The 21,757-nt window shown below is 41.7% G+C and overlaps 2 protein-coding genes across 2 annotated transcripts in view; one reads left to right on the top strand and one right to left on the bottom strand.

Annotated features, from left to right (window-relative positions):
- LOC136129040 (zinc finger protein 665-like) overlaps positions 1-21,757 on the top strand; it is a 472,691-nt gene that overhangs the window by 75,707 nt on the left and 375,227 nt on the right.
- ZSCAN9 (zinc finger and SCAN domain containing 9) lies at positions 6,064-11,589 on the bottom strand. Its single transcript, XM_065885135.1, has 3 exons — positions 11,173-11,589; positions 10,843-10,990; positions 6,064-6,680 (listed from the first exon to the last, which is right to left on the bottom strand). Exons 1-3 carry the CDS (start codon positions 11,587-11,589, stop codon positions 6,064-6,066), a joined length of 1,182 nt encoding a protein of 393 aa, XP_065741207.1.

The raw sequence follows: 21,757 nt of genomic DNA on the forward strand, positions 1-21,757 counted from the left end.
AGGAAGTGGGAGAGGAGGTGGCAGCCCAGCCCAGAGTGAGTTCGGAGCCCCAGTGAGTGAGAACAGCGTTCAGAGGGGTGAAGGGAGGAAGCTACAGCAGGAAAATTTACACTGATATATTACAACTACCTACTCCACAGACCCCATTCAAGTTTCACCAACATAAGATCTGAGGTCTGAGCCCATGAGAGGAGCAAGACAACATGGGGAAATTGATTACACACAGGAAGGATTAATCAATTAAGTAAATATACAAGATATTGGGAGCCAGATTCCTCATGTCAGAAAAGGAGTTAGAAAACATGAAAAAGAGAAAGGCCGAAATGAATCCTGTGGTGTTGGATTGGAATTGAAGGTATCAGCATGAACTCAATTCCCAATATCTACAGTTACTTATAGAAATAAATATAGATGTAGGCATGCAGGTGTATACGTGTATATACAGTATTTGATAAATAGCACTGCAATGTTTTGATATAAATGGAAAAAAAATAAAATTTGGTTGACAAATAAAAAATTACTTCCAGTTGTTTAAAGACTTAAAAGTCAAAAAGGAAAACTTTCACAATTTTAGAAAAAAATTAGAAGCATTTTTTATGCTCTTGAATAAAGCAAGATTTCTTTTAAAATACACAAACTGCACAAAATGTGAAGGAAAAATTTCGTAAATTTGACATCATTAAAATTTTAAACTACATCAAAAAATACTGGAAACAAGTAGAAACTACAAACAGAAGACTGACAGAAGATATTTGCAAGCCATATGATCAACAAGGATCAATATACAGACTATACAGAGAGCACTAACAAATAAACAAGAAAAAAGCCAACAATCAAACAGAATAATTGACAAGAACCATACACAGGCAATTCATAGATGTGGAATCTGGAATGACCAACAAACATAAGCAAAGATCCTTAACCTCATTATTTACTAAGAGAAGATAAATTTTAAGCCATTTCATACCCATACCTCAGCAAAATTTTGCAGAGCTTCAATAATATTTGCTAGTAAGAATGTGAAAATTTTTGAACTCTTGTACACAGCTGATGGGTGTGTAAGCCGGTATGCTCACCTTAAAAAGCAATGTCAGGGACTTCCCTGGTGGTCCAGTGGTTAAGACTCTGTGCTCCCAGTGCCGGGGGCATGGGTTAGACCCCTGATCAGGAAACTAAGATCCCACATGGCACGGCCAAAAAAAAAAAAACTATGTCAGTATATACTATATAGTAAAGTTGAAAATGATATACACATGGACTTAACAGTTTTAAATTATTTAACCTGTAGGAGTCTTATACATGAACAATAATGTTAATTGAGTCACTTTTCTGAGCCAGACACTGTTTTAGGTATTCAGGATACAACAGTAACAAAAAAAGGACAAAGATTTCTGCCCTCATGGAGTTTATGTTCCAGTGGGCATTGACAAAAAAATAAACTATGAGAAGAATAAATACATAAATTTTAATAGGACGTCATGAGCACAATGTTTTAGAAAAAGGAATAAAAGAATAAAACAGAATTAGGACAAGACCCTGGTCATTTTTTTACCAGTCTATTCCTCAAGATTGTTTATGTAGCTGGTAATCTTGAAAGATGAGATAACACATCCCAGTGGTTAATTACCAGGCTTACTTACTGCTTGTGATAAAAGCTGAGAATTTCCTAAATTCAGGCTTCCCTGGATGCAACATAGGCATGTTGTGTGTATAGCATCCACCTGAGCCCATCATGTCACCTCCTTGGGACTTGGGGGCAAGGTCAACTGATGCAAATACGATGATCTCATGCTGCTTGCTATCTATGAATAACAAGTGTTAGGCTCGCTATTGATAAGAAATGGGCTGGGAAAAAAAGAAAAAAAGTAAAAAAAGATCAGGGCCTTATATCCTGGACCCATGCAACAAGACATGTAGGAGCACAAAAGGCCCAAGGAGGACTGCCATGCCTAAGGTTTTTGAGAACTGGAGAAGAATAACAATTACAAGGACTTTTAAATAGTATGGCTATTTGGGGTGGAGGGGAGGTGGGCAGGCATCGATCCATTGGAGAAACACAATGAAATTCTGAAGGCAAAATGTGAAAGGCATTGGGCCTCTTGGAATCATATAAAATCCTTTGTTTCTGACCCAGGAACTCGTATTTTATGCCAGATTCCATGAAACAATCACAGGCTAAGTTAATTAGCTTGTTACTAGAGTAAAATGAAATCCCAGACCCCTAAAATCTGAGAAAATATGTCCAACAGTCTTTGTCGATGTCCTTTTGCACGTATTCTTGGGTCAAAGACTCTGGTTATGCATACACATCTATCTCATGATTTGGAGCATTACTTATGAATTTTCCTTAGACATATATTCCCTTTCAGTATTATAGTGATAAAGCTTTGCATGCATAATGATTTTTTAATAATTCTAATTCCCTCAAGATATATACATATATTGGTATGGGCGGCTAGCACTCACTCTAGACACATTTTAACTCTTGCACTGCTTTTACCTCTTGAGGAACAGTCACCTGCTGCCAGACAAAATTAAAGGTATTATGGCTAATTTGTAGGCTCCTTAAAAATATTTCAGTTTATTAACTCCTCTCCATGGTCACTTTTAAAGAACCCCTTGAAACTAAAAGATTCACTTCTCTTCTGAAACACAGAGAAATTTAGGGACTGCTCAAGTTCCCCGTCTAATTACTAGCAAAATTAGCACTAGAAGCTTTGTTACCCAGAGCTTCAGTTATCCAGTAAGATTTCTACCCACCTATATTGTTTCTCATGAACTGTACCCCTCACCTACATTATTCATCAGCTGTTGTACAGGTAACAGTGGTGACTCTCCTGGCTTGGGTAGTCCACAGTCCCATGAATAAGACTGGAATTTCAGTCAGACCTAAGGAAACAGATTCAGGAAAGTAAATAATAGAAGTGGAGGAAGTTGGAAAGTGGCAAATGACATCAAGCACTTGGTTAGGTACTGCCACTGTGAAAGGGTACAGCATGAGCTGTGATGAAAGCCAGCCTTTGATGTGATCTCAAAGAGAAGTCTAGTATATTCCTTCTCTCTCCATTTCTCTACCTTGCTCCCAAGGGGATTGGGCAAACCTGGAAACACTGCCTCAGATACCTGCATTTTCTCTACGAGTCAAAGAAAGTTTCCCAAGGGTGAACAGAATGTAGAAGACATCTAGGATTTCCCAAATTGTGGGTTGAGTTCTGAGTTAACTTCTTGCTGTATGAGCTTCAGAGAATCTCCTGGTTACAGCCTTCATCTAGCTCATCTGATAGTAATACCTTTCTGTTCAACAATTAGTTCTATACCTTAAAAGTGCCCCCAAAGCATTGGCCTCTGATGCATTGGGTATCATCTTGTTAAATATTCAAGGGTAGGATGACCAGCAACTGGTCCGAGTGTGAGGATGTCATCCAGAATGTGAAGAGGAGGTGGTGCTGTGCTGGAGGATCTGGAGAGAGAACTTGGTGAACCAGGAGAGCAGATGAAAAGGTTGATGTGGGACTCTGTGTGTGTGTGTGTGTGTGTATGATACAAAACAAAAGTGGGTGAGTCAGGGCTCTTTCTGAATAGGCTCCACCACCCCTCGAGCAGTGGTTCTTGACTTCATTTAGTTCTCCAACCCTTTTGAAAATATAATGGACATTATGGGTCCTCAGTGTATTAAAATTAATCACTACCATAGTAATGCCCTTTTGAATCTAAATGTTCTTAATTACTCATAGGTCCCAGCTGATCCTCTCGAGAAGGAAAGAAGGAGTTATGTCTCCAAACAGATCAAGAATCCCTGAAATTTGACCTCTGGTCCCATAAGCCACATCCCCTTTAAGAGGCTGGTGAGGGGAAAGGCTGCCTCTGGGGGCTCACCTTTTCTAGAAAGCCTCAGCTGACTTCACAGGGAGGTGAGCCACTCTGCAGAAGTGAGAGTTTCAGGAAGTCAAATGGACAAGTATGAATTTTTGGTTTTTTAACACATGTTTTTTCTGGTTACACACATTTTTAAAAAAATTGATTGAATGCTAAATTTGTAATTACTCCTTAGTTTATAAGGACAGAGAGACCAGAATCACATGGTAAATAAAAGCATCTCCTGAATTGATTCTCTTTAAACTGTAATTTTTAAAAAATCTTGACTCCATTTTTGATGTTTGATCACTGACAGCTTTCAACCTCTATCTTCCCCTTCCCTTCTGCCCCACATCTGGGCAAGTTTATAAGAAATCCCAGTGCCTCCTCACTTGGCACCTGAAGGAAGTTCAAGCTATGCAAGCCCTTATCTATTTGTGCAATGAGAACTATTTCCTGGACCCATCCCCTAATCACAATAAAAACCAGGGCCACTAACTCTCACTCTCCTTATGCTACTCAAGCCAGTTCTGGACCAGCTTGGGTGCTGCCCTGCTATCTCCAGAGAGTTCCATGATGAGAGTAATAAATTTTTCATACATTCTTGTGTGTGTACATGGCATCATCTCTAGTAACTGGGAAGCGGGGTCCATACCACCTCTGTAGGATCATCACATTCACAGTTCAAAGATAAGTAACACAGAATGTGAAAGGGCCATATAATCCCCCATCCACCCTAGTTACCATGTTGACAGTTTGCTGCATATTTGCCCTGCACAGTCAAATCTTGACACATCCATAACCATTCTGTACCATTCTGGATAAGTTCCTATGCCCATCTTCAGTCCTTTTACCGACTGATGTCCACTGTCTGAACTTTTTTCCTTCCTTTCTTCATCCCATGTACATGTTCTCTGTCTTTCTGGCCCCTGGCACCACAGATTTCATCTTTCTCATGCCCTTCTCATATATTCCCTCTTCATATACTTTTCAGATATACACAAACTTCCTACTCTTGCATTTCATTTGGAAGATTTTCTCCCTTACAACAGGTCCCTTCTTTTCACTGGATTATTGTTTCAGATGGAAAGGTCAGGACTGATAAAGGGATAGCAGTTCCAGTTATATGGGAAGGTATGTAGAACACTGAATGAGAGCATTCACCAGGATCCTAAGTGTGAAAAAAACAATGGACATGAGATTAGATCAGAACATCAGCAGACAACTCCAGACCTAAGCAAAGTGACAGAAGGGAAAAACTCAGGAGATTTAATATGGTCGTTTTTAAAGCATCTTATGGATGATGACCCAATGCTCCGATGTCTTGTACTCAGAATACCGATGACTTTTTGTAACGCTGAAGATGTGATGGGAAAGCACTAAGGGAATCTCAGGTGACTAAGCTCAAATGAGGGAATCTGAGAATACCAGCATGAAGCATGACCCTGTCAGCAGACTGGGATTTGGAGTCAAAAGCCAAGGGTTTAACTAAGAAGACCCGATGTGAGATGTTAACACTAGAGGAAGCTGCGTGAACAGTATATAAGCACTCTATCTATCTTTGCAACTTTGTTATAAGTCTAAAACTATTCCATAATTTAAAGTTGCTAAAAATAAAAGTCCAGGGTTTCAGCCTTGGTGCTGAGGCTTGGGTTTTGTGAATCTTCAATTCCTCATCTGTAAAACAGGATAATGATAATACTCATTTCCCTGTGTGGTTGTTGTGAGGACCAACTGTGGTTAAGTAAGTGGAACCCAGCCAGTGCTGGTCACTATCCCAGGGGAGCATCACGCAGGTGTCAGAGGGAAGCAGTAGGCACAAAAGGTATTTACTATGCAGGTACTGGTCACGGGGAACACCAAAGACCCATTTACTGTAAAACATCAGCAGAGCTCTACGGGATCTTTAGGGGTTAAACACAGATACAGATCTTTCTAACATGTTGGCTTTAGCAGTGCCATTTATTACATTATTAGAAAAGTTTATCAGCCATCTCAAAGAGAATAAATAAGAGAGATGGGGGTAGTAAGAACAGGAAGGCGCAAAGGAACCAAAGGGAAAGTAGCAGCTTCAAAAACCCAAACCTGCCTCTTTGAATGTCCCCAGACCAAAATACACTTAGTGGAGACGGAAGAAAGGCGTTTTCTAGTCTCAACCTACCCCGCACGACTTGGCCAGTGATCTGGAAAACTTGCATACAGCTTGGATTAGACCAGCTCTGCCACCACGTGGATCTTCTGATGGCGGATAAGGTTGCAGTGGCGATTAAAGCTTTTCCCACATTTGCTGCAATGGTGAGGTCGCTCCCCTGTGTGGCTTCTCTGATGCTCGATGAGAAATGAACGCCGACCGTAGCTCTTGTTGCACTGGCTGCACTGATAGGGCTTTTCTCCCTTGTGGATTCTCTGATGCTGGATGAGACCGGCACTCTGACTGAAGGCCTTCCCACACTCCTTACAGTGGTACCGTTTCTGAATATTGTGGATTCCTCGGTGATTAAAAAGACCCGAACTCCGACTGAAGGTTTTCCCACACTCATTACATTCGTAGGGTCTTTCTCCAGTGTGAACTCTTCGATGTCGAACAAGACCTGAGCTCTGAGCAAAGCTCTTCCCACATTCTTCACATCTGTGTGGTCCGGCTCCTAAGGGGTTTCCCCAGTGCCTCTCTACCCCACCCTTGCAGTCACCAACTTCTCTGTGTCGCGGATCCTGCTGTGATATCTCCCAGGTCTGTCCGTAAGACATTTTCCCATGTGGTTCCACTCTCTTAGGACAGTCTTTCCTTAGCACCAACTCTCTGTTCTCAGTCTTGGTCATTCCATCTGAAACAAAAAAGACCAGGCAAATGTCACTTGTTCCCTGAGCCTAGTGACAGGAGGGTCACTATGTGCACAGAAATGCAAGGTGCTTCTATTCTGATGTCACTCTACGTCATAGAGTAGGGAGGAGGTTAGAAGCAGAAGGGCCAGTGTGTTAACACCTTCTTCTAGGTAATGAGGGAGGTTTGCCCTCTTTGGAGAAATGCAGCTTGATCCATCCCAACATGGATGGGGCCTGGAGAGAATTTTTTTTATACTTCTTCACGGGAAGAGAAGGGTCAGGATCAGAGTGGCTTCTTTAGAGTCTTCCCTGAGAACTCCCTCCCCTCTGTGAGGCAGGGAGCCTCCAAGTGACCCTTTCCAAGGAAACTGACCTTATGTATACATTCATTCAGTCAGTCATTTATGGAACAAGCGCTGAGCTTCTCCTATTCTAGGTGCTTCAGGCAGTACTTTATGTTTCTAATCCATAACCATCCCAGGTGCATCCCCAGCACAAAGCCTTTGCTCTAGCGCCTCTCTCTTTCTGGAAAGCTCGGACCTCAGATAACAGCAACCCTCACTCTCTCACTTCCTTCAAGTTTTTGCTCAATTCTCACCCTAATTCTTCTATTTAAAACTACAGTCTGTGTGCCCTATCCATAGCAGTCATAACCCCCTTAGGCAGTTCTATTTGTGCTTCATTCCATAACACCACCTCCTAACGTATCATCTGCTTATTTGTATGCTTATTGTCTCCCCCTTGCTACAATCTCATCTCCACGGAAACAGGACCTTTCTGGTTTATTCCCTGAGAAGCAAGCTTGGCACATAGTGGCTGATCAATAAATATTTGCTGAACGAATAAAAGACAAAGGACTGAAATCAGCGCTACTACTATGGCCTCAACTGACCGGCCCAGGGACCAGCCCTGAGGCAAAGCCTGCCTGTAGGACTGGTTCATGTTGGACAGTGTCCAATCAACCCAATTAGACCCTCTCTGCTTGGAGGAGTTGAAGGTGAGAATGGAGACAAACAGACCCAAACTGTCTAAACGCTAGAGAGCAGCTGCTGTGGAATTCTTAGGGTTCCCCAGGTGTGATTCCCACCTTGCAACCCAGAAAAGCCCAAGGAAAATTGCCCCCAACCCCCTCCTTTAACCAACATCTGGCTTTTTCTCCCACATCTAACTGCACTGTCCCTCACACACCTGGATAGGTACCTCTTAGGACTCCTGTGGGGTGAGACCATGGTTCTTCTCCTCCTTTTAGCTGGGAGATGACAACAGGTTTGCAAAACAGAAATGTGCCTGCAGAGAAGAAATGGGCCACAAGTGAGATCAGTACTGCTGCCCAAACTTCACATTTATATCTGAAATGCACAAAGGAACTGGGTAGACTATAAAAATGAAGACATTTCTCACCTTTTAATAATTATCATTTATACAGCCTTCCATGACTTACAAAGCACTTTCACATACATTATCAAACTAATTCACCACAAACCCCCTGATGCTATTACCCCACTTCTTTAAAGAACTAGGAAAAAGAAAAAAAGAACTAGGAAAAAAATAAAAAGGCAGACAGACATATAGCTAGACAGACTCTATATTTAGAAAAAAGTCTGGAAAATATACAGCAATTTGACAAGAGTGGTTACTCCTGGGGAGTTGGACTTAGAGGAGAACTTTTACTTTTTACTATGTAAACTTATGCATTATTCGTATTTTTTTTACTCTCACTAAGAATTCTAAACGAAATTCAAACTCGGTGATATAAAGTAACTTTAAGTGTTGCTTGGCTAAAAAACCAAACAGCTGGAACTTCGATTTGGTCCTTTTAATCCCAAACACTATGTTGCTTTACAAAATAAGCTTGTCCTAAATGTATAACACAGACCTGCATTGATAGTCCTATAGGGAGAATTCTCTGATCTGTAGATGCCCTCTGGATACTCTCCCGTAGCCACTGTAGATGCTTAATAAATATTTGTTGAATGAATGAATGACTAGATGGATGGATGGGGGAATAGACTTCCTCAGATGTACCCTGGAAGAAGGGTTCTAGGTGCAGTTTGGAAAGTAGAAGAAAGGAGAAAATAAATGGAAAATGAAAAATCCAAGTTCATGGGGAGAGGAGGAAGAAAGTAGCAAAGGAACTGACTGGGGGCTTCCCTGGTGGCGCAGTGGTTGAGAGTCCGCCTGCCGATGCAGGGGACACGGGTTTGTGCCCCGGTCCGGGAAGATCCCACATGCCGCGGAGCGGCTGGGCCCGTGAGCCATGGCCGCTGAGCCTGCGCGTCCGGAGCCTGTGCTCCGCAGCGGGAGAGGCCACAACAGTGAGAGGCCCGCGTACTGCAAAAAAAAAAAAAAAAAAAAAAAAAAAAAAAAAAAAGGAACTGACTGGAAAGATGCTCATAAAGGGGGAAAATGAAACCAGAAAGAATTTTAATAAGATGAAGTCATGGGAGTCAGAGGAAGGTCTGCAGTGTGCACAGAATTTACTCATCAAATATAATTTTAATTTAAATCAAGAGATGTGTTCCAAAATCCATGATAACTGTATGACTGGTAGGATAAATGAAATGAATAGAAGCAGGAGGCAGAGCAGCAAGAAAAGCTGTGACTTGGATACATATGGAGGTAATCTGAAAATGAAAACAGGAAACCTCTGCTGTAGATGGGTTACCAGAAGGGTAACAAGAAGCCAGAAAGAGGCTGTGATGTTATGTGTGGGAAATTCGACAGAATTTGGAGCCAAATGCTGCAGGGAGAGCTAGAATGGGAAGGCAGCCGACTCAGCCCCAAGTGCCCACTACTATACCCACTGGTGCCCAGTACTGACACCACTAAGGAGATTGCATACAAGGAAATTCCACTGGATTTTCTCATCCAGTTTGCCACCTACTAAGCATATCTCGTATCTTCTGACTGCAAATGTAAACCCAAATTGACAAGGGTGGCACTGGTAGTTTCTGATGAGAACAGTTACTATATATTAAGCATAATGCGTGCCAAGTGTTTTTCACAAATTGTTTGTATTCAACGCTCACAACAATCTTCTGAGGTACATTTTTGTTATAGACTGAACTGTGTTATCCCCACTGCAAATTCATATGTTGAAGCCCTGTTTTTGTTTATTTATTTGTTTAATTTTGGCTGCATTGGGTGTTCGATGCTGCACCCGGGTTTCTCTAGTTGCGGCAAGCAGGGGCTACTCTTCGTTGCGGTGCGCAGGCTTCTCATTGCGGTGGCTTCTCTTGTTGCGGAGCACGGGCTCTAGGAGCGTGGGCTCAGTAGTTGTGGCTCACGGGCTCTAGAGTGCAGGCTCAGTAGTTGTGGCACACGGGCTTAGTTGCTCCGCGGCATGTGGGATCTTCCCAGACCAGGGCTCAAACCCGTGTCTCCTGCACTGGCAGACGGATTCTTAACCACTGCACCACCAGGGAAGCCCTGAAGCCCTGTTTTTGGAGACAAGGTCTTTAGGGAGATAATTAAGGTAATTAAAGGTGGGGCCATAATCCAATAGGACTGATGTTCTTAGAAGAAGAGGAAGAACTACCAGAGCGCTCTCTGTCTCTCTCTCCCTCTCTCCACAGGCACATGCAGAGAGGAATGCCCATGTGAGGACACAGCAAGAAGGCCGCTCTCTACAAGCCAGGAAGACAGGTCTCACCAGAAACCAACTCTGATCTTCAATTTCTAGCCTCCAGAACTATGAGAAAAAAAACTTCTGCTGTTTAAGCCACCCAGTCTGTGATATTCTGTTACAGCAGCCTGAGCAGACTAAGACAATACTATTATTAACCCCATTTTGCAGAGGAAAAAACCTTGATCAATCAGTTAAGTAACCTGCCCAGGTACAAGCAGCTTCCAAGAGGCAAAGCCATGATATGAACCTGTCTGTCAAACCTTGAAGCCCATTCTCTAAAGTTGTGCTCCACAGTGATTCCTAAAAGTCTTCCTAATGTACCATGTGCCAGCAGACAAGAGAGCTTCCAGGATGGTACCCAGGGGAAGACTGCATGCAGAGGATCGGGACAAAGACAAGCACACTAGGCACTCGGAAGCACTGAACATTGCTGGTAAAGCGTCCTCTGACCCCCTGGTTTCCCAGCTCTGGTTTTTTGTTGGTTTGTACTTGACCAGGTGGGATATATTCAACACCAGATAAATCCTGTCCCTCACCTGTCTTTCCGATACAGTGGGGCTCCTGAGCAGGGTCACATGTGAGCTGGGGCTCCTTAGGCTGGGACTGAAGGCCCAGTGACATCTGCTCTCCTAGAGACACTGTCTCTTTAGAGAGGACTTCTCGTCGGTGTCTGTAGGCTACCATCTAGAAATAAAGAGACAAGATGTGGCTTCTGAAGAAATTAATTGTCTAAAGAAACATTTCCCAGAGAGAAGCAGAAAGCTGAGTCTTATTTAATCAGCAAAGTCAAGAGGATACAAAGCAGAGGACACAAAGGTCCTTGGTGACCTACATATACTCTTTCCCTGGCGAATCTCCCTTCCTACCTCATGTTGTGGTTCATCGAGCTCTCTCTCCAGATCCTCCAGCAGAATCACTGCCTCTTCCCCACTCTCTGGACAGTGTTCCTGCACCCAGCCCTGCACCTCCTTGGGCAGGATACACAGGAACTGCTCCAGCACCAGCAGGTCCAGAATCTGCTCCTTCGTGCTCACATGCGGCCTCAACCACTGGTAGCAAAGATCCCGGAGTCGGGTGAGAGCCTCCCTTGGTCCAGGGGTCTCCTGGTAGCAGAGCTGTCGAAAGCGCCTTCGGAAGATCTCCCTTGCCAGTGGATTACTGCGTTTCAGTCCGGATTCCTGCATTTGGAGGTGACTTTCTGCCTCTGCCTTCACGGTCAGTTCTTCCCAAACATCACGAGCTTGAACATCCAGGGATATAACCTCCTTGGAGTCTGTATTCATTTTGGTCTTGAACAGCTTAAAAGGCACCCTCTAGCTGGAGCTATGTTTTAGAAACACCTTTGGAAGTTCCCTCCTAAGCAGTAAAAATCATTGTTTAGGTAGAAAAGTGGCAATAGTTAATGATAAAAAACTGATAATATAAGCAACTGTCGTACACCTAAAGCTCTTCACTGAAAGTAAAGTGACTTGGTAACCAAAGATGAGAATAGTGGAAAATATAAGGTCATAATGTACAAAAAGCATAGGTTTTCAAGTTACCCAGACCTAGGTTTTATTCCAGTTCTAACTTTTACTAATTGTTCGACCTTGTGCCAATTTATCTTGCTTCAATCTCAGTTTTTTAATGTGAAAAAGAAATAGCAATAATACCATACGAGTTCATGGAGGAATTAAGGGCCATACAGATCACTCAGAATGGTTAAAAAGTTCAGACTCACTGTATAAAAATCAAATTAGAGAAAGAATAAATGGAAATATTGCTCTTGCCTTTAAAAATAATTTTTTTAATTTAATTATTTGGCTGCACCGGGTCTTATTTGCGGCACGGGGGATCATTTAGTTAGGGGGGCGGGATCTAGTTCCCTGACCAGGGATAGAACCCGGGCCCCTGGCATTGGGAGCGCGGAGTCTTACCCACTGGACCACCGGGGAAGTCCCTGTTGTTCTTGTCTTTGACTAAATAAACTAACTTTTATTGAAATCTTTACTTGAGTTTTTTAAATTAATCTTCAAAACAACCATTAAGGCTGCTTTCATTTTTACTAAATTTACAGAAAGGAAAGCTTAGGTCGACTGCAAGTCTTGTGAGCTTTCCACACTGCTCTGCTGCTTCCTAAGAGTAAGAGCCAACACTGTACAACAGTCTACAACATGCTTTCAGATACAAGACCACATTTAATCCTCACAATTACCCTCTGAGGTTTGATTACAATCACTATTTCACTAGATAAGAAATGGGAGCCAGGGGAAGTTAAGTAAGTTTCTTAAGGTCAAATTCTTTGTGCGGACAGTCCTAAGAGTCCACAGAAGCCCAAGAGAAAAGTGTGCTCATATCCAGGCAGTGCCTGAGACCCAGGAGGACTGAGTGTCTCCAAAATGTCAGGAGTGCAGACCAGAAGCTGAATTCCAGCTTGACAGGCCCTGTGGCAGACAGCTAGGGAATCAGAATCTGGGGCTTAGGGGTGGGAGGGGAAGAGCAGGGAGCCCTTATTATGTACCTTTAATTTCTAGGCTCCCCAAGGATTTGTACGCACTCCAAGGTTTGAGAATCAATGAACTAGGGGAAAGGGAATCGGAAAATGTCACATTCTGCACTTGACAAGCAGTCCATTCAACGCCCCTTCATCTGCTTTTAGAACCAAAGAGTGAGAGTGTATAGACACTGGCTCCCCACGAGGAAGGCTGCAAAAAGTCTTTACAAATTTGTCCTTAACTTCCCTGTCCCCGAGGATATTTCCCCAGACTCCAGGCGTTTCCTGCCCTGAGTCCTAATCCTGCTGCCGTTATTCACCGCAGTGACCCTCCCTGAGACCTCTCCCGCGTAACATCCCCCCAGCCCGGGTGACGGACCGGCTCCAGGATCGCGGGGCACGACCACTGCCCCTCCCCCAACTCCGCCCTCCCCGGGGCCGAGGCTCACTTTCCACACCCCTTTCTCAGCCACACCCACCCAACCCCGGTTCCCGGGCCGACTCACCGGACCTGGAAAAGGTGAGGTGGTTGGGGGCTCCCGCCCCGACGCTGGGAGGAGCGCGCCGGGAACAATGGCCCTGCGGGAAAGACACCAGCCCGCCGCGGGGCCCACCGCGCACGGGCACTTCCGGCCGGTCTAGGATTCAGTGTCTCGTTTCCTACCTCCTACGCGTGCCTCACCTGGAACCAGCCGCCAATTTCCTGGGCGTCCGGTTCGATTTCAACTGTGAATCACATAATCAGAATTCGTTACGTGTGTGGGCCCCAGATAGGTTTTAAACTGAAAACACAGATGAAGCACAAACCGTTAATTATTGAAAATGCTTATTTTTAACACATTTAAAAAATTAATACATTACCTATGACTTTTTAAAAGGCTCAGACAATGCCAAAATTAATAAAGTAAAAGGTGAAATCCCATCCTGTCCCTCCTAAGCCTCAGCTCCCTGAGATAACCGCTGTCACCGTTAGCTTGGAATTTGCATGTATAATTCTCATCTCTGTCTCACACACGTTAGATAGATAGATGGATAGACAGGCATTGAGCTATTTTACATTTAGCTTTTCCCCCATCACTTATTTTAACCTTTTCACGTCATGTATCCCAGACATCTTTATCAGTCAGGCAGGTCTAACTCATTTAGTGGCTGCATAATAATAGTACATCAAGTACATGCCTGGCAATTTATTTGACCAGGCCCCTACATATTGATAGAGGTCTTCTTTCCTTCCTACTTTTCTTCCCTCCTTCCTTCCTTTTTTTTGTTTTTTTGTTTGTTTTGGTTTTATATGTTTGTTTGTTTGCTACAAAGTTGTCTGGATTCTTAGTAGTAATATAAAATCAGTCCAAAACCTATTAAATTACCTTTATTAGTACCAAAGAGCATAATTATAAGTACTGTTTGTCATTCATTAATTTTGTTATGCCAAACAGAATGGTGGTAATTCATAGATTAAACTATGTTTTGCTTTGTTTTAATGGAACCTCGTTGTTTATTTATTTTATCACAGTAACAAAAAAGCATCTTGTATGTGAATGGAGTTTCCATGATGCTTTTTTTTTTTTTTTGCGGTACGCGGGCCTCTCACTGTTGTGGCCTCTCCCGTTGCGGAGCACAGGATCCGGATGCGCAGGCTCAGCGGCCATGGCTCATGGGCCCAGCCGCTCCGAGGCATGTGGGATCTTCCTAGACCGGGGCACGAGCACCGTGTCCTCTGCATCGGCAGGCAGACCCTCAACCACTGCGCCACCAGGGAAGCCCCCATGATGCATTTTAACTCCAAAACTGTAGCTGTGTAAATTTCTTTAGTTGTTTTACGCAACCTAGCCATCTGAGGTCATTAAATAAGCTCAAGCTTCACCCTTTACTTCAGCTTCTTCCAAATATCCAATAACTGTGTATTAAGAGCACCAGCATGAAGAAAACTTGTCCCCAATCCTGATCACTTTCTCCAGCATACCTCACTTGCAAAGCCCTCAGTACAACTTTCCTAAAAACTATAAAATGGGAGTAAATGCTCAACTTCTCTTGGGCTTTAAATGTGTTATTCTTTTCCATTTTTGATGCCTATCTGTGACAAGTAAACACAGTTTTCATGCTCTCAAATATCTCACTAACAGTTAATTAGGCTCCTTAACTGGCTTATGTGTGTTTGTTAAGTAGGTCAACTATAGGACTCAGGCCGGTTAGACTCTAGGGTCAAGTGGACAGCACATTGGAGTTCCTTGTGGTCCAGAGAAAGACTGGCTCCCACTTGTCTGTTTGGAGGAAGATTCCCCTATAGCAGTACCTTGATGAGTGTCTTGGTACAGAAGGGATTATTTTTAACTTAGAATTGGGACTTTTTCCTCAAAATATTTAAAATGCCATTCGCTCAGAGACAAGAATAAATGCTGACTACATGGCTTACTAAAAAGACTGAGGGTCACCTGAATCTGGAAACAGGCATATTGGGATACTGACTCTTCTGTGTGTTATGTCGTAAGTTCAAGAAAAGAAGAAGGAGGAGGGGAAGGAGGAGGAAATGTTTTGGAGGATTGGTAACACAGAGATTGAGGGAACTAGCTGGTATGTTGTGAGATTCAAGTGTAAAACTATTTGTGTCCCATACAAATCTTCACTAACCCACCATGTAAGAGGTTTCAGTAAGCAAGTGGGTACGCTGATCTGCCCTATGGATGTCAGCAACTGTTTTTTCAGCTCAGTGTTTGATCAAGGAACTTTTGAACATGGTGACCATGACTACCATGATAAAGGATGTGCATACTCTCAAAAAAAGAAAAAAAGGCTTTCTTTCACTAAAGCTAATCAAGACAGCACCACTGTTGAACCACAACAAATCCGAAACCCTAGATATGGTGTAATATCCCAGTGGGAACAGCCAGTCACCTAATGGCAAGTTGATTACATTGGACTCTCTATGACAGAGAGAACAAAATCTTACTTCAAAGCAATAGATACTTGTGTTGGATTTGGGTTGGCTTTCTGTGCCTACCAGGCTTCTGTCAGTACTGACTTGATGAAAGCTCTACGCACACCAGCCCCAAATTAGTTGGACATTAAAGTGAAATGATTTTTCTCTCAATCTCTATTATTAATTGGGTACTTGTGAATCCTTTCCTGTCCTTTAATGATGGCTTGACAGATCCCAAGCTTTCTGGTCAATTTTATGTATTAAAGGTCTCATCCAATTTGTTTCTAATTTAAAATTGTATTATCTATTGAATAAGTTATAGAGCCACAGATTCAAAATACACAAAGTACAAAAGGGAATACGTTGAAACATCTCCGTTTGACTTTTCTCTTCTGTTGAGCTTGACAATGGTATTGCAGTTCTGTAGGAAAATATCCTTATTTTTTAAGATTTTTTTTTTTTGCTGCACTGTGTGGCATGTGGGGTCTTATTTCCCCAACCAGGGATTCAACCTGTGCCCCCTGCATTGAGAGCACAGAGTCTTAACCATTGGACCACCAGGGAAGTCCCGGAAAATATCCTTATTTTTTAGAGATGGGAACTGAAGTGTTCAAGGGTGGTATATCATGATGTCTATAATTTGCTATCAAATACTTCAGCCAGAGAGTATGTGAGAGAGAGTGCAAATATGGCAAAATGAATACTTATAAATGTAGGTGAGTATATGGTGTTCGTTACACATAAACCTTTGGGAGTAACTGTGTTTCAGAATTCAGCTTTTTTAAGACTATTAAAAATAAAATCCGAGTTCAGTTCACTTCGAGATTTGCCTCAGATGAGTTTTAGTGCCAAATTCATGGGGGGAAAAAGTTTTCAGAATTTTATAGATTTTGGAACTGTGAATAAGGGATCCTGGATATGTACTAGTCTCCCTCTCTCCCTCTCCTCCCCCCTCCCCGTCTATTTAAACATTTTCAAATTTAAGAACTATTTAATAAAAATTTCCATCCTACTCCTACCCCCCGTCATCTAATTCATTCCCCTAGAAACAGCCAAAACCTTTGATTTCTTCTGTAGGTTTTCAGAAATATTTTATACATATAGAGGCAAATATTTATTTATAATTTATCTCCATTATTTTACACAAATAGTAGAATATTATGCATACAGCTCTCCATTTTGCTTATTTAATTTAACAATATATCTTGGAGTTTTTCCCATAGCCATAGACATAGATTTACCTCTTTATTTTTGACAGTTGTATAATATTTCATTATGTAGATTTTTTTTTTTTTTAGGCAGTCCTCTATGGATGAACAATTACATCATTTCCAATTATTTTCTATTTATAAACCGTACTAAATTAAATAGTTTCATACATACATCATCTTACCCATGTATGAGTATATCTCTAGGGTAAATTCCTAGACGTAGAATTTCTGAGTCAAAGAATATATGCACTTATGTATATAGACTACTAAATTGCCCTCAAAAGTATTAATAGTTATGAAAATTTGCAGCTCTCTAATAATATCTGAAAGTGATACCACCCCCAATCTTCATCAAATTTTTTGAACTTTGCCAAAAGAAGAAAAATGGTATATTATTGTAGTATTAATTAGCATTTCTTTAAATATGAACAAAATTGAATAAATTAATATTCATGTACACTTTCTTTCTGTGAAGTTTGTGTTCCCTTTTCCCTTTTGTGACGGTCTTTACACTGATCTGCATGATCATTTTATATTAGGGAAATTAGCCCGTTGTGGTAATTTGGAATTTTTCCACTCTAGTTTATGTTCATTTTAGTTACACAGAAATTTAAAATTTTTAAGTAAATTTACTAATCCTTTATGTTTCCTGTGATTTCAAGAAAGGCCTCCCTTGTGCCAAGACTATAAAGGAAAATTTTCATGTGGTTTATTCTAGGAATTTTATGGTTTTATTTTTTTCCTTTTAAAATTTTTGAACCACGTAGAAACGATTCAGTTGTAAACTGTGAGGTGTGGATTACACTTAATTTTTTTTAGAAGTCTACCCAGATGTCCCAGTACCATTTACTGAATGATCTATCTTTTCTCCACTGACTTGAAATGCCATTTTTATCAAATTCTTAAATATTTGTGCCTACTCTTGGATTTTTCTATCCTGTTCATACTACAATGTTTTATTCATTATAGCTTGTAATATGTTTTAAAACCCAAAAGGCCTGTGTCTTCTTTGTTATTCTTTTCTGAATTTTCCTGACTACCAATGCTTGTTTACTTTTCACATAAACTTTAGAAGCTGTTTATCCAATCTGAAAATGAAATTCTATGTTAATTTTTATTGGCATTATATTAAACACCTAGACTAACATGTAGAGAAAATAGATATGCCTTCCTCTCCATATCTTGATTCAGTCAACAATATTTAAAGTTTTCTTACTATTGATCTTGTAATTTGCTCTTAAATTTATTTCTCAACAAAACGAAAAGACAACCTACTGAATGAGAGAAAGCATTTACAAATGATACGACTGATAATGGGTTAATACCCAAAATATATAAACAGCTCATACAACTCAATATCAACAAACAAACAAACAAACAACCTGATTAAAAAATGAGCAGAAGACCAGAAGATATTTTTCCAAAGAAGACATACAGATAGCCAACAGGCACATGAAAATATGTTCAACATCTCTAATCATCAGAGAAATGCAAATCAAAACCACAATGAAATATCACCTTACACCTGTCAGAATGGCTATCATCAAAAAGTCTGTAAATAACAAATGTTAGAGAGGATGTGGAGAAAGGGGAACCCTCATACACTGTTGGTGGGAATGTGCATTGGTGCAGCCACTATGAAAAACAGTATGGAGGTTCCTCAAAAAATTAAAAATAAAACTGCCATATGATCTAGGAATTCCATTCCTGGGTATGTGTCCAGAGAAAATGAAAACACTAATTCAAAAATATACATGCACACCAATATTCATAGCAGCACTATTTATAATAGCCACGATGTGAAAGCAATCTAAGTGTCAATCAACAGATGAATGGATAAAGAAGATGTGGTATATATACACAATGGAATATTATATTATATTTATATTTATAATATTATCACTTATATGTGGAATCTTAATAAAAAACAAATGAATAAACAAAACTGAAGAAAATTTATTTCTCAACGTTTTATCTCTTTTGTTGCTATTGTAAATGGGGGTCTTTCGTGTTGTGTGTGTGTGTGTGTGTGAAGACAATTGATTTCTCTTGTCTATTTTTATAAATATATTTAATTTTATTATCAAATCCTTGGATACCTTCATATAATTTTAACTCTTTCTTTCAAATTCATTTATTTCTCTTGTTAAATGCATTGTCTAGTTCCTCCAGAACAATATAAAATAATAGTAGTGAGAATGGACATTTTTCTAACATGTTGCTAGCTAGCTTCAAAGAGAAGGCATAAAATGTTTCCTCTGAAAAGCAGGATGATGTTGATGTTAGTTAGATATGTTTATCATGTTAAGTAAGGAACTATCTATTCTTTTTATTTAAAAATTTTAATATATCAAAATGGATGTTAACATAATAAAATGCCATCCCCACATGTATTAAATGCATATATGCTGTTTCTCCTTAGATATGCTAATATGGTGAATTGTGTTTAAAGCTCTGAAAATTTTAAACAATGTTCATGCTCATCTCCACTTTGCCATAGTAAATGATTTACTCTAACGTGCTGCTGGATTCTGCTCCTATTTTATTTAGGATTAAGCATAAATAAGAATAAGAATATGTGGTTTTCTTTTTGGTAATCAGTTTTGGTTTCAAGATCATTATTTGGATTGTTCTCCGCCCCCCCCCCCCACCGCCTTCCAAGACCGAAAATTCTCTTCTTTATCTATACTCTGGAACAGTTTTAAATGCATTGGAATTATCTGTTCTGTAACTCGTTTATTAAAATTCACCTGTGAAACTTACGTCTGATATTTTTTCGGGGGTAGTTTGTTGACAACTTTATGTCTTCAATTGTAACTGGTCTGCTCGGATTTTCTGTTTCTTCTAAGGTTGTTTCGGTATATTATATTTTCTAGAAATACATATACATTGCAACCAGGTTCTTAAAACTATTCTGCATAGCGTTGATTAGGGTAGTATCTTTTAGTTTTACCTGCATTTGCGGTTACGAACATTCCGGCCACCACGGGCTGTGCCCGGCGACCGACAGCGTTTCAGGAGCTCACCCCAAAGAGAACAGCGAACCTCAGGATTGAAACTGGAGCGGGAGGGGGCACCGCATCGCCGCATAACACACCATTTCGACAGGCTCGCTCTTCCAGCCAGGTTATTTGAAGACTCGCGGGAACTGGAGATGCAAGAGAATGAAGAAACGAAAGAATTGGACTTGGAGCAAAAAAGCGGACTGAGAGCGGAAGGCGGAGGTCGGGGGATTCCGCCGGGGCAGTGGGAGCTCAGGAGCCGCCCGTTCCACCGCAGCCGAGGCCGCTAGTTCATTTCACTTAAATATCACCGTAAACACCGCCAGGTAACTGTCCTGCTGCGTGACGGTTAGCATTATGGGCTTTGAATCTGATGATCGGAGTTCATATCTCGATGCGACGTTTGGGTCTAGTTTTGCATTTGCCTCTCGGGTAAGTGACTTGAAGGAGCTCATTTCTCCCCTTTTTTTGAGTAACACTCCTTTCCGACGTAATGATATATTCATTCAGCTTCAAGGAGTGAGAGTTATATTTCAAAGCGAAGGAGTTCTCAAGCCATCATTTAATGCCTCTTTCTGAGATTCCCAAGTGGGCTGAACCCGGGAGAGGTCAGAAATGGGCATTTTCTCTTGGAAGTTTACAAACCCTCGGAGCGGGTGGAAAGGGCGGAAGAGTGACATTTCCTGAGATGGAGACGCCCTCTGGCCTCTGAATTGTCAAGGAAGGGAACCCTCCCTGCCGTCCGCCCTGCCCTGAAGGCCGCTCACAGACGCGCAGCCACCAACTAGGTTTGCCACATTTGTATGTAAAAATTGTTCGTTCTTTATCTGAAATTAAAATTAACTGGGAGTTCTGTTTTACCCGGCAACCCTACCGCCGACCTCCAGAGGGAGGCGCTTTCTTCGCTGCTGGGCGTCCGCGGGAGGAGACCTCGCAACTCGCCGGGATAATTCACGCAAGTCGGCCTTCTGTTCTACCTTCCTCACCACCCACCACGACCCCAACCCTAGCATGGAAAGGCCTCAAAACCCAGCAGCAGGCAGAGAATGCGAGAGCGTAAGTTCCCTCTGCGGGCCGTTCTCCCGCGCCTCGTCTCTTAGGCCCCTTGGATTGGGGTGAAAAGGAGGAAACCTCGGCCACCTTCCTCTCCAAAGTCTCCTGAACAACCAAAGTCGAAGCAACCGGGGAGCAGTTCCTTGAAGCCGAGGCTCAGGAACCTTGTCTAGATTAAAAGGAAGAAAACCTACTTCAATTGAAAAAGAAAAAAGTGAAGCTGCTGTTATTGGGCTGGGAGGACAGATACAGGTAATGCCAGCTGCAAAGTAAACAGGAAACAATGTTTTCCCCAAGATCATGCAGCAGCTGTAAAATGCCACTACGGCCCCCACTTTGAATGATAACTGCCTTCTTACGACGCCCCAGAACCGGTCGGCTATGTCCACCTATTACTGGGATAACAGCCCTCTCTTCATTACCATACCCAATCCCTAGCTAATCCGCGCTTCTTCTAATCCCGCCTCAGAAATAGCCACCAACCCAGACCCGCTCCCCTTAGAGCCTCTTCAGAGTCGTCTAAAGTAACTCAATTGTTGATAAAAGAGGTTTCTCTCACTTATCTTGTTGAGAGGTATTTCCCAGTTACCTTGGAGTGTCCCGTTGCTGCATTAATTCATTACACTGATTTTGTTAGGTTTGGTTCTGGTGATCTCTGGCTGGTGTCTTTACACCACATTAGCTTGCTCTGTGGGTCCTAGCTCTGTGGGCAGAGTAGGGGTTGTTAGAACGATTAATCCTGGCAGAGCAGGGAAAAATCAAGATAGACACTCATGTTGATGTTGGAATGATGGG

This window comes from Phocoena phocoena, chromosome 10, assembly GCF_963924675.1.
Source record: "Phocoena phocoena chromosome 10, mPhoPho1.1, whole genome shotgun sequence".
NCBI classification, from domain to species: Eukaryota; Metazoa; Chordata; class Mammalia; order Artiodactyla; family Phocoenidae; genus Phocoena; species Phocoena phocoena.

Bases quoted from the DNA above. Each gene is read 5' to 3' on its own strand.
- ZSCAN9 (XM_065885135.1), bottom strand. From the start codon at position 11,589: ATGAATACAGACTCCAAGGAGGTTATATCCCTGGATGTTCAAGCTCGT. The intron at 10,991-11,172 runs GTAGGAAGGGAG...CTTTATTTCTAG, and splicing joins TCGATGAACCACAACATGAG to ATGGTAGCCTACAGACACCG. The intron at 6,681-10,842 runs GTGAGGGACAGG...TTTTTGTTTCAG, and splicing joins CCACTGTATCGGAAAGACAG to ATGGAATGACCAAGACTGAG.